This window comes from Trichomycterus rosablanca, chromosome 15 (genome assembly GCF_030014385.1).
Source record: "Trichomycterus rosablanca isolate fTriRos1 chromosome 15, fTriRos1.hap1, whole genome shotgun sequence".
Lineage (NCBI taxonomy): Eukaryota > Metazoa > Chordata > Actinopteri > Siluriformes > Trichomycteridae > Trichomycterus > Trichomycterus rosablanca.
In genome coordinates this window covers 11,541,545-11,555,492 of record NC_086002.1, presented here as the reverse complement: position 1 = coordinate 11,555,492, position 13,948 = coordinate 11,541,545, and the positions used below count along the sequence as shown (strand labels likewise).

At 40.6% G+C, this 13,948-nt stretch overlaps 1 protein-coding gene across 1 annotated transcript; it reads right to left on the bottom strand.

Annotated features, from left to right (window-relative positions):
- Positions 1–1,466: 1,466 nt before the first annotated feature.
- Positions 1,467–12,817, bottom strand: pnpla4 (patatin-like phospholipase domain containing 4). The gene is made up of 7 exons (XM_063010656.1): positions 12,787–12,817; positions 11,496–11,685; positions 10,828–10,922; positions 9,197–9,332; positions 8,059–8,124; positions 5,124–5,276; positions 1,467–1,674 (listed from the first exon to the last, which is right to left on the bottom strand). Exons 2-7 carry the CDS (start codon positions 11,673–11,675, stop codon positions 1,540–1,542), a joined length of 765 nt encoding a protein of 254 aa, XP_062866726.1. The 5' UTR covers positions 11,676–11,685; positions 12,787–12,817; the 3' UTR covers positions 1,467–1,539.
- Between the last annotated feature and the right edge of the window lie 1,131 nt (positions 12,818–13,948).

Below are 13,948 nucleotides of genomic sequence, written 5' to 3'. Positions count from 1 at the left end.
TTATAACACATCAACTTTGGGGATAAAATGTTCACTTGCTGCCTAATATATCCCACCCACTAACCGGTGCCGTGATGAAGAGATAATCAGTGTTATTCAATTCACGTCATAATGTTATGCCTTGTCGGTGTAAATGGACACAAATTCCCACAGACATACTTCAAAGCCTTTAAAGACAAGAGTAAATTTCAACAGAATTAGTTTAAGGGGCCTAGTCCAGGCTAGACTCAAGGAAAATGGGACCTAAAACGGGCGGTTTACTTCTAACAACCAAGCAATCCCAAGTCTGAAAAACCTTGAGCTAGAATTCCTTTCACATAAATGTACGATGACCTCAACAGACAAGGTGCCTTGTCATTCTGTAAAAATGAAGGCTGCATCGTATTAAGCAGTCAGATTGATTTTTTGCTGATTTGATTTGAGCCTTCCCTTTTAAAAGGAACAAACATTGATTAAAATCTGATAGGACGTTTTCTACCTCAGTGGAAAAAATAAATCAGCAGAATAAATAAGGATGCGATTGCTAATACGATTTATGATTAAAAATCTAGTTTAAACCATCAGTGAAACCTAAGAATAGATTTTTTACAATATGAATCAACAGCGAGATATTCCGCTAGCACACCAGTGCCGAGATTCTGAACTCCACGGTTCGAAACTCTGGTCAGCTGGGTGCCATCTAGCAGGCATGATTGGCAGTGCCTGCAGCAGACACGTTTCTGCTAGGGCGGGATAACAGGACTATATGGGTGGGGTCTTCAAACGCTGTGTTAGGACTCTGATTAACAGACAGAGAGGTGCCCTTGCTAGGGTGGGATGACCGGACTATGTGGGTAGGGTCTTTATCTGTTAATCAGGGTCCTTACACAGCATTTAGAGTGGCGCCTGTGCAGAGTGCATGGATGAAAAAGGGCTCCGCATGGGTCAGAGAGGGCATGAGAGGCAGTGTACCCACCTCGACTGCAATCAGGTATCCCCCAAAGCGGCAGACAAAAACCTAAGAACAGATTTTTTACAATATGAATCGAAGCCATAAATAAATGGGACGCCCAGGTGGCACAGCGAGCACACCAGCGCCGAGATTCTGAACTCCTAGGTTCGAAACTCGGCGTTGCCACAGGTCGGCTGGGCGCCATCTAGCGGGCATAATTGGCAGTGCCTGCAGCAGACACGTTTCTGCTAGGGCGGGATGACCGGACTATATGGGTGGGGTCTTCAAACGCTGTGTTAGGACCCTGATTAACAGATAGAGAGGTGCCCTTGCATAGTGCATGGGTGAAAAAGGGTTCGGCTAAGGGCTGGGTGTGGGTTGGAGGAGGCATGAGCAGCAATGTACCCACCTCGACTGCAATCAGGATCCCCCAGCAGCGGAAGACAAATTGACTATGCTAAATTGGGAGAAAATGTATAAATAAAATAGAATCCATAGAAGCCATAAATAAATAAATAATAAAAACCTTATAAAACTCCACTTATATAAATAAAGTTGATGTATAATCTCATACTAACAAGTATTGTAATTAAAAACAGTTCTTAGTCTCATGAACGCATCCAGCCTTCAGTTTTCAAAAACCGTAAGGCGTCCGTGTAGCCTTCTTGATGCAAGGCCTGCATTCGGGGCAGAGACGGAGGGAACAAGCCTTCGTACAAGCGTCTGATGTTCTCTGCACAAAGCTGAAAAAAAGAATCGGAGCTTAAAAAGATTCTACACAATTTATAGACTAATTAATGCTAAACGAATCCATACGAACACTGAGGACGCTTATAGTACAATGATTTAAGAAAGCTTTTGATTAAAAAAAAAGAACGTTGTTCGCTTTGTTTCAAACGTAGACGCAGATTTAAGTTTAGAATGTTTTACAAGCAAGGCTGTCTGCTGGAGCGAAGCCCCCTGCTTCTGCTTTTTCTTACTCGAACCAAATGAAACTTTATTGGTCACATACAGGTCATACATGGTATAGCTAGCACTGATATGCTGTTCGATCACAGTAGTAGTAAAATAACAAAAGAGAACCGTAATGTACACTAGGGATGCACCGATCCAACTTTTTCAGTTCCGATACAGATCCGATACATATCCTTTGCATATCGGTCGATACCCGATACCGATCCGATACCATTGTTGAATTAATAAACCGTATACTTTATCATGTGGGAAAGACTTCAGGAAGGCATCAGGATTGACTTAAACATTACTAAGTTTGCAAAACAAAATATAATTAACACAGATATAAATGTACTGAACTGCTATTTGTCAATGAAATAATAAACAATTGTGCAGGACCTTGGCACAGCATTCAAATTCAAAATAAAGTTAAAATATTTTCTTAAATATTTCTTCTTAAAATATTTTAAAATAAATTAAATGTATCAGCTGAAACTGAAGTAGTTACACAAACAGTAATCAATCGTATTTTTCAAATATGTAGTGTAAACAGTAATTCAAAATAAAATCTAGCAGCGGAAGAACCTGAGAATAAACGAATACCTTGGTACAATACAATCAGTAATCAAACACTGTAAACAAGCAAACATCTAGTGCAATTCAACATAAAGGGTGTGTTGGAGAAGCTAGCGATCTCTCTACATATACAGCATTTTACGTCATCCTGTGCGCGCTCCCGATAAGGAGACAGATAAGAAATCCTAGATGCCTTAAATTCCTCACTACTGAGGTATCTTAATATTTCAATGTTATTTTGGCTCAAGAACGAGTTAGCGTCCGACGCTGCCTTGGTGATCAAGGCAATCCCAGCATTGGTTTTAATTGCAAGATGCTAAATGCTAAACGCGAAACCCGATGGAAGTGAGCGCGTTCGAATAATATTGACTTATTAGAATCCTGAGGCAGCGTATCGGCCCCATGGATCGGCCTAATTATCCGATACCCGATCTATCTCATTTTGGTAATATCGGGACCGATATCCGATCTTAATATCGGATCGCTGCATCCCTAATGTACACAATCTAAATTATGTACAAAAATTTTTTAAAAATTTAATTTGACATGAAAAAAGAAGAAAAAAATGCAATATAAGGTGCAATATAACTTTTAATATTTTGTATGGTACTCCATACGATTAGCACATTTCAGGCTTGTTCACATTCTTTTCAGAATTAAAATCGCCAAGTACCAGGTGTACAAGGAATTTCTCAGCATAAATAAGATTAATAAAAAATTTAAAAAAGGTATACTATATATGAACATAGAATAAAGACATAGGGTCTGTCCGAAAACTTAGTGAGCTCTCTACACAGATGGCATTTTAAGTCATCCTATGTGCTCCCGAGAAGAAGGCTGTCCCAATGCCTTGATGCTTTAAAATGCTGCCTACTAAGGTGCCTTAATTCTGACTGAATAGTGAGAAGCATCCGATGCTTCCTTAACGCTAAAGACAATCCCAGCATTCTGTGCGGCACAACTCTACTCGCCAAAGATTTCAAATATGGCGGACGAATGTGAAACACGTTCTTTTTAAATGTTAATAAATTCTCATAGATTTTTCATTTGTATAAATGTGTAAGTGTCATTTATCTGCAAATTTAGGCTCATCGGTGACAGTTTAACCTTTTTCGATACATGGAGGGAGATAGCTGGCATGCTAGCGGGTTGAGCTCCACAGCCCATCAGTGTTTCTCAACCTTTTTTCAGTCACGGCACCCTTTAAAAGTATGCCAAATCTCAAGTCACCCCAGTCTAAAATGTATTAAAAAACGTACACTCTGCATCCCTCGGACTGCTAACACACACGCACGCACACCATAAGGTGTCATTTAGGGAGGGAGGGGTAAACGTGACTTACTTTTAATGGGAAACTTGAGCCTGGGATGATGCACACAATCGCCCTATTCTGGCAGGGATGGATGAGAGGCAGACGCGGAGCTCCTGGTCCAGAGCCCTAAGTCGCTCCCTGTACTTGTTCTTGATGCAAGTTAGGCTCGAAAAGCTCAGTTCGCGTCATGAACGAATCAGATTTAACATAATTAAATGAGTTTATAGTTTATTTCTCAATTATTTGTCATTATACTAAGAGCACAGCTTCTTTTCTGCATGTTCTCTCTGTAGCTCGGCAACGGCTCTCTTAACTCAAAAGAAGCTTTATTGGCATGACAAATAAGGACATTCGTATTGCCAAAGCAAGTTAGAGAGAAATAATAAAAAATAACAATAAGAAAGAACAAATTTATACAAAAGTTACATGTGCAAAAATATAAAATAGAATAAAATATTAATAAAAACAGTGCAAAATAATAACAATAAAAATGATAATATTTACATTATTGAGGTAGTAATAACGATCAGTTTGTGTGTGTGCATCTCTCTCTCTCTGTGTGTGTGTGTGTGTGTTTTATATATTAATAATTTAAATATTAAATTATTAATATTTTATTCTATTTTATATTTTTTGCACATGTAACTGTTTTGTATATTTTTGTTCTTTCTTATTGTTATTTTTATTATTTCTCTGTAACTTGCTTTGGAAATACGAATGTCTTTATTTGTCATGCCAATAAAGCTTCTTTTGAGTTTGAGTGTCTCTCTCTCTCTCGCGCTCTGTGTGTGTGTGTCTCTCGCTCGCTCGCTCGCTCTCCGCTCTCCGTTTTCAGATTAGAATTTCGATAATAAACGGCTCTTACTATGATTAATTCCCTCTACTGATGGAAGCGGACTGGGTGAATTACAGCCGAACTGCGCAGAAATAAACATATATGTAGCGGCTCCCAGAAGCGTGACTCGGTTCCTTTTAAAGAGCCGTTCAATAGAATCGGATCGTTCGCGAACGACCCATCACTATCAGAATATTTTTGACGGCACCCCTGATGAAGCCAGACGGCACCCCGGTTGAGAAAGGCTGGTTTAAATAGCCTGAGGCTAACTGTGTTAGCTAAGTAAACTAAAACTGTGGTGATGTAATCACTATCTACGTTCAATGTCTTAATAGAATTCTCTCTACTTAGGCAGCAAGGCAGGCCGCTAGGTTTTCGAACATACCCTATGTTTTTGCACTTTTCCCCTAGATAATATTTTCTGACCCTCAAAGAATCACCCTCAATTGTGTGTTCTGGAATCTAGGTTAAACCTCCTGTTTTACACTACAGTCTATTCATGTGTGCAGACTTACTATGATCTTCATGTTAGCCAGCCTGAAGTACAGCTTCCTCTGACCCATGTAGGGTGGGCAAACATCTTGTGGGCCACTGAACGGGGATACAGTGATGGTCCGGCCCACAGGAAGAATGGGAAGGCCGTCCGTAAAACCCCCATCAATCCAATTCTGTTAGAATAAACAAACAAATGACATTAAGTTAAATGTTGTCTATAACTGTCTACTGTTAAAAAAAAAAAAAAAGTGTACTTCATATTAGCACTATTTCGTTCTCAGTGATTACCCCTTTTTAACTTATATATTCATATGTGAGGGGTAACAAGTATTCAGTCTCTTCTGTTTCACTTGGCTTCTCCCATATTTTAGGGACGCCATAGCGGATCTGGTCCGCATACCAGACTTGGCATAGTTTTTATGCCAGATGCTCCTCCTGATGCAACCTGCTTTGGACCAGCACTACCAAGTGCACCTCCCAATGGATAGGCTGTGTCAGCCTCCATCCACCCTAGAACGTTAGCCAATTGTTTCTTGGCGATAGCATCGCTGTGATTTGAACTCTGGATCCCCAGGTCTCAGCACTAGTGGTCTAATGTACTCTACTGCTGTGCCACCTGAGCTCCGACTATATCTCTAACATGACAAATGTTCAGATACTGCAAATTAATAAAATTGCTTTGTGAGTAGGGCTGTCGCACTAACCGCAATTTTGAAATATCGCGGTATAGACCAGCCAACCGCAGGGCATGCCAAGCAACCACATCACCGCGATATTCACGTTTTTTCTTTCTTCCTTCTCTTTTTTTTTTTTTTGCAGGGTCCATTTTGTTTTATACGCTTACAATCGGGCGTAATAAATGTTAAATAAATTCATAATGAAAATGAGCTAAGAGCGTCATTTTCCCGCAACCTGTTCGCATCCGTTGCTGCTGAGCGTCAGGCTTTGTGTTTTAAAATGTAGACAATGGCAACAGGAATTATAGGGAAGTTTATTAATTAATTTTTTTTTACCATATTTTGATTAGATGTGCGTTTTTAGCCTAAACTCTTTTTTTCGTTTCACAGTGTATATCTAGCCTAGGCTAGAAGCTTAATTTAAACCTTTTTTTAATAGAGAAAAGACGCGCATCCCTGCTCTGTTCTGTATTTAACAATAAACACGCATTTCATTGGTCTTAAAGCTGTCTCATCTTTGTCATTATAAAGCAATAATATACCGAATCATAGCCTAACAATAAAGCTTGTTTATATAGCTCTAAAATCCAAATCAATTAAGTCATTTTCAAAACCCCCAAAAAATGGCGATATTACCGCATACCGCGATATTGAGACGGGCTGAATATCGCAATGGGAAATTCTTTCACCGCGACAGCCCTATTTGTGAGTCAGCTTTTGGCAAATATGGAATCAATAATCCAAGTGTACAAGGGTCCATCTGATAGACTTGCATCGTTCCATATCATGATGATCTCTGCAGCAGTAACCTCTTCTGTGTTACCCAGTCTTTACCTAACAAACTCTTTCCTTTAGCAGCAGTTTTGTGTTTTGCTGAACTGGCATCTTTATTTGATAATGACACGTATGTGATAGCTTTGCAGGTCATGCACTCTGCTTCCCAAGGACCCCGACCGAGACAAAAACAAAAAAAAATTTCTGTAATTCGTCTGTGAATTTTTATTTGTGCTCAGGTGTTTTTTGCGAAAAGCGGGATCTAAAGAGAAAGGTAAAGATAAGTGCAAAACATGAAAGGATAGTGTGTGCAGACTACAAAAGCCGAATTCCGGACATTATTGGTGATTTAGAAATCCAGGCCGGATGCATTCAGGCAACCAAATACAGAAAACATCGAAGATACAGTCAGTAACTGTGTATTCATACATCAAGTACTATATACTGTATATCCCGATTTTTTGTGCGTCCAATTGTTACCCAATTGCGTTATGCTTCCTCTTTACGGTGCTGACCCCCGCCCCTGATTGAGAAGAGCGAACTGAGACACGTCCCCTCCGACACGTGTGCAGTAGCCGACTGCATCTTTTAACCTGCACCAGCCGAGTTTATATGCGAATCAGCCCTGTGCACGGAGAGCCACACTCTGATCTGCATTATTCCTCTACTCGGTGCAAACGCCATCAACCATAAGGTCTCCATCTCCCTAACCCTGTATGAACGACAGCCAAACGTTGTTCATATAGCCGCCCAGCCCAGCCGGACGGCAGAGCTGAGATTCGATACGATGTATTCCAAATCCCAGCTCTGGTGTGCTAGCGTGTTTTGCCAAATGTACAGTACCAGTCAAAAGTTTGGACACACCTTCTCTTCAGTGTTTTTTCTTGATTATTTTTATTTTCTACATTGTAGATTAATACTGAAGACATCCAAACTATGAAGGAACACATGGAATTATGTAGTGAACAAAAAAATGTTAAACAAACCAGAATATGTTTTATATTTTACCAACTCTACCTCTGCACAGCACAACTGATGGTCTCAAACATTAAAAAAGCAATACATTCCAGAAATTAACTCTAGACAAAGCACAAACATTAATTGAAAACCATTCCAGGTGGCACCTCATGAAGCTGATTGAGAAAATGCCAAAAAGTGCAAAAAGATGGCTACTTTAAAGAATACAAAATATAAAACATATTCTGGTTTGTTTAACCTTTTTTTGTTAACTACATAATTCCATATGTGTTCCATCATTGTTTGGATGTCTTCATTATTAATCTACAATGTTGAAAATAAAATAAAAAATCAAGAAAAAACACTAAAGAGAAGGTGTGTCCAAACTTTTGACTGGTAATGTATGTTAAAGGTATGTAAACTTGATTATTTTGAATATTCGAACTAAAATAAGTGTTTCTATAATGCAAAGTAACCAATCCACAACACATACAGTGTAGTAACAGACTGCAGTACGAAATGAATAACATTAACTAGTGTTCATTACCTGGCCTTGTAATTCAACAGCCTTCATTCCAGCATACACCGGGACGAAACTGCTGGCTAATAGCACCTGCACGACCACAGAAATCATTCATTGTATAGAAAACAATCTCAAGTGTACAGGAAGACATAAAAGGAAACTGGAGTATTAAAAACAGAGCATTACAGTAAAAAGGGGGAGAACAACAATATGAGTGTACAGGGGAAAAAAACAAAAAAAACAATTAAAAGTCAAATGGAGGGGCAGCTCAGCTGGCGCAGCGGTAAAAACACACGCTGGAACCAGAGCTGGGATCTCGAATACATCGTATCGAATCTCAGCTCTGCCTGCCGGCTAAGGCTGAGCGGCCACATGAACAACGATTGGCCTGTTGTTCAGAAATGGGCGGGACTAAGCCGGATGGGGTCTCTCTCTCTCGTAACTGGTGCAATTACGACCTCTGCTGGGTGATTGATGGCACCTGCACAGAGATGAGAAAAGAGTGTTCTCAGGGTGTCTCTCCATACACAACGCTGAGCTGCACTGCACTCGTCAAAGTGTAGGTGATCAGATGCATACGGCATGCTGCCCACGTGTCGGAGGGGGCGTGGTTTAGCTTCGTTCCTCTGATTTATTGTCAGTAAGTCCTCTAGATACAAACCAGTTCTGTTCTGAGAAAAGGTCTGCATGTCCAAAAAGTTTGCAAGCCCAACAAAGTAAGCCCAGGCATCCTGCTCTTGAGTCTCCTACACCTGGGACGGCAGGTTTTCTAAGTAAGTCGCACTGTCGCCTCACAGCAAGAAGGTCCTGGGTTCGATCCCCAGGTGGGGCGGTCCGGATCCTTTCTGTGTGGAGTTTGCATGTTCTCCCTGTGTCTGCGTGGGTTTCCTCCAGGTGCTCCGGTTTCCTCCCACAGTCCAAAGACATGCAAGTGAGGTTAGTTGGAGATACTAAATTGTCCATGACTGTGTTTGATATAACCTTGTGAACTGATGGATTTTGTGTAATGAGTAACTACTGTCTTTGTCATGAATGTAACCAAAGTGTAAAACATGGCGTTAAAATCCTAATAAACAAACAATAAAGACCCCCACCACCACCACCACACATCAATTGATTGGATCGGCTACATCAGTCACATGTTTCTGAGCTCTGGAAATACCTGAATCAGGTCCTCTCTGGAGCTGAAGCTGGACACCATGCTGTTCCTGCCCATTTTTAAGTTGGTGATGGAAACATGGAGGCGTTTGCAGGCTAACAGGTGAGCGTTAGTAGGCAGGATCTCATCTATGCCGTCCCTGCAGGTCAACAACACTTGTTAGTAATGGATTTGGCTTAGGATATTCTGATATTGCTAATTAGAAATGTCCAAATACGGCCGCTCGGGTGGCGCAGCGGTAAAAACACATGCTAGCACACCAGAGCTGGGATCTCGAATACATTGTATCAAATCTCAGCTCTGCCTTATGAACGATTGGCCCGTTGTTCATATAGGGGTGGGGTAATAAGCTGGATAGGGACTCCTCGTGACTGATGCAACTACGACCTCTGCTGGCTGATTGATGGCATCTGCACAGAGGCGGGGAAAGAGTGCGGATCAGGGTGTGTCTCTCCGTACACAAGGCTGATTCGCATATATGCACTCGCCAAGTGTGGGTGAAAAAATGCATACGGCTGCTGCCCAAGTGTCGGAGGGGGCGTGGGTTAGCTTTGTTCTCCTCAAATCAGAGCAGGGGGTCGGCATTAGTGGAGAGGAAGCGTGACGCAATCGGGCAATTGGACGCAAGAAAAAGGAGAGAAAATGCATAAACAAAATATAAAAAAAGAAATGTCCGAATACTTTTGGCAAATAACTGCATCAGGTTTTTTAAATATATACCCATCAATATAGATATTATTTGCCTCGTCACTGTGTCCAAAACGAGAGCACTGATTCAGATTCCATAGATAGGCGAGAGGTGAAATGAATGCACGCTGGCTGGCGTGCATCGTGTTACCTCAAGGTCAGTACAGTCCAGTTCCCTCGCTCACACACAATTATCTCTTAACCGCATAACACGATGCTCCACACCCAAGGACGTTCTCCCACGCTGAAACATCAGCCTGGTGCTATTCTTAAACGACCCCCCACCCAGCTGGAAAATCACTGTGCAAAAATCTGAGTAAGGGGGAGAAAAAAAGCTTGTGTGCAAGTTTCACAGGGGTGATTAAGTTAATGTACGGACGTATTAATTCACTTTACGAGTCGTAGTTTTCCAGCTGTGGAAAAAACCTGGTACCAGTTGCCCAATAAATTGAGGTTATTTTATTTAAAGTTACGCTTCAGAAATACAAACTTCTCAAACAGCTCAGGTAGGTGCACAGATTTGTATAGTGAGTTGAGAGGGCAGTGTACGCATAAAGCATCATATATCTTCACTGAAGTTCTTATGGGCAGCACATTGGCACAACACATAGCTACCATAGGTGTTTGACCACTCATCATGGGTCAATCCATCTAATGTGTCTGCTGTAGCTTGGAGGTGGTGGTACTGCCAAGGCAGCAGAGGTTGCTGGAGGGGGCAGAAATGAAGGTGCCGAGATTTCATTAGGATGGACAAATTAGGGGCGACTTCATTAGAGGAACAGCGCAGGTCAGATATTTTGGGGACAAAGTAAGGGAGGCCAGATTGAGATGATTTAAGCATGTGCGGGGTGCTGAGGAGAAGAGGAAGGCCAAAAAGAAGGGTTATGGATGCAGTAAAAGAGGACATGCAGGTGTTTGGTGTGATAGAGGAGGATGTAGAATTTTACCTCAGCTCACACATGAAGTCATATCCAGGTGTCATGGCACCAAGCTTCTGTTTCCTGACATTGCTAGCAAGCTTGATGGTGAATTCTTTACATTGCTGTCCACAAAAGGAGAAAACAGCTGTTTAATAGGGTTAACGGACAACCAAGGTGCCTTTAGCATCGTAACATGTCTTTATACTTTATTTAACACACTTTATGAAGAAGAGAATCAGATATGGGCTGCAGGCAGGTTGGTCAAGCAAGCACACACCGTCAGCCAACGTGTTGTAGCATGTGTAGAATGAGGACTGGAATTGTCTTGCTGAAATAATCATGGACTTCCAAGAAAATGATGTTGCCTTGATGACAATCCAAAATTATGCATCTGTGTCAATAGTACCTTCACACATATGCAAGTCACCCATACTGTGGGCACTAATGCACCCCCATAAACTGACATTTTCACTTTTGTGTTTTTTGCTGGTGACAGTCTGGATGGTCCTTTAACCTTTAGCACAAAGAATTTAACATACATTTTTCCCCAAAACAAGCTGTATCTGACCACAGCATGTTTGTTTCTAGTGTCCATCTAAAATGTTCAACTTTGTAACTGCCAATGGCTTTCTGAAGTTTCCACGCCATCTCTAAAAATGTAAAGATGGCATTAAAAACAAGTAAATAATAAATACCTCCAGCCTGTCGGGAGCTGTGATGATAACTGCAGCCACCAGTGCTCCAGCCGATGCTCCAGCACAGGCTCTCAGAGACTCCACTAGCTTGTGTCCATGTGTGAGAAAAGCACTGGCTGCACCAAGCTGGTAGATTCCCATAAAGCCACATGCAGAAAATGACAAATTCACCCCCGCCATCACCGCATCTCTACAGAAGTAGTGGTATATTTACAGATATGTATTTTACAGTGTATGTATACAATAGCCAAGGAATCAATATGCAACATATGTTCCCTCAGATATCCCTCAGAAACAATGTGTATCCCAGTTCAGTATATGTATCCCCATCAAATCTGGATTTGATGTTTAGATAAAATGTGAGTTTATTATTAGCAGCAATGGGTTGTTGTACGTATTTATTATCTTCATGTACACTGATCAGCCATAACATTAAAACCACCTCCTTGTTTCTACACTCACTGTCCATTTCATCAGCTCCACTTTCAAGTTCTACAATTACTGACTGTAGTCCATCTGTTTCTCTACATACCTTTTTTAGCCTGCTTTCACTCTGTTCTTCAATGGTCAGGACCCCCACAGAGCAGGTATTATTTAGGTGATGGATCATTCTCAGCACTGCAGTGACACTGACACGGTGGTGGTGTGTTAGTGTGTGTTGTGCCGGTATGAGTGGGTAAGACACAGCAATGCTGCTGGAGTTTTTAAACACCTCACTGTCACTGCTGGACTGAGAATAGTCCACCCACCAACAATATCCAGACAACAGCGCCCCGTGGGCAGCGTCCTGTGACCACTGATGAAGGTCTAGAAGATGACCAACTCAAACAGCAGCAATAGATGAGCGATCGTCTCTGACCTTACATCTACAAGGTGGACCAACTAGGTAGGAGTGTCTAATAGAGTGGACAGTGAGTGGACACGGTATTTAAAAACTCCAGCAGCGCTGCTGTGTCTTATCCACGCATACCAGCACAACACACACTAACACACCACCATCATGTCAGTGTCACTGCAGTGCTGAGAATGATCCACCACCTAAATAATACCTGCTCTGTGGGGGTTACTGGAAGAGTCCTGACCATTGAAGAACAGCATGAAAGGGGGCTAATGTTCGACCTGTACGAGATGTACGGAACACTGTGATGTTTGTACGACCGACTGTCAATGTCATTAGGTTTACCACACCTTTATGTTTAACATTATTATTATACAGAAACATAATAAAGTATTTTTATATATATTTTAAACATTACAAACTCTTTAACAGTGTCATTAAGAAATAACTCACCCTCACACAGAAACGAACCACATATAAAACAGTAAAATACAGTAATCCCTGGTACAGTATTTTCTGCTGTACCCATTTCAAAATAAAAGTCCCGAGCTAAACTTACGACACTTACTTCAACATGCTACTTAGTACAATTGTAGTAAATGTTGTAGATGTATATTTTCCAGTATTTGTCAAAAAATGTGCCGGATTTTTATGGTTTTGTCATATTCAATATAAAACAGTTTTTTTTAACTGTTCACCCGTCCACCTGTCCTTTTTTTACCAGCATTTTACCATTTTGTCGTCATTTGCTCACACTGCTAAATACTATACAAAGCTACAAATACTGTGTTAATTAACGTCATGTCAGTAACTGCTATGTTCATACAGTAGACCCTTGACTTACGAATTTAATTGGTTCCGAAGGGCTGTTCTTAAGTCAAAATGTTCGTTAGTTAAACCTATTTATAATAATGTCATTAGAATTAATCCGTGCCAGACCTCCCAACCCCCTTACCTAACCTTTCTAATGTTCTTTTTTGTTATAAATACAAGGGTGATTTTTCAATTGGGGGAACTTTTACGTCCCTGGTTATAAATTTGTGTTAAAAATACTTTATTACAAAGCAAATATTTTAGGTATTAAAAAGATCATTCATTGCATCACTAAAAAAAATTACATACCAAAATAATTATGATTTCCATTTTTTATGATGATTTAAACATCAATATTTTGCTACTTTGGCCTTGTCCCCAACCCAGACTTTAAAACTTCTCTGCTGTAATAAAATGCTAAAAAGTGATCAATTCATTATAGAAATCACAATATGAGTTTTATAATAACTTAAAAAGAAACAATATGTAGTTTTTTTTTTTCATATTTGTACAACCTATGCATATTTTTGAGCAATATATTACTGTCCCCAGCATTTATCGTCATTACCGCAACAGTGTATGGTTTCTGTAGGGAATCATTTGAAGGTAACGCTTGTTTATGTTGTAACCATGGAAACAAAGACTTGCAAGGAAGCACATGCCAGCCATGAGAGAACATTGACATTTTAATGTCTGGAAATGTGAGTAATTTAATCATGTATTCCTCCTGATCATAGAGTATATTTATTCAGCGTCATTACCATTTACATCGATATGGCAGTACTTTACCAAAAAAAAAAGA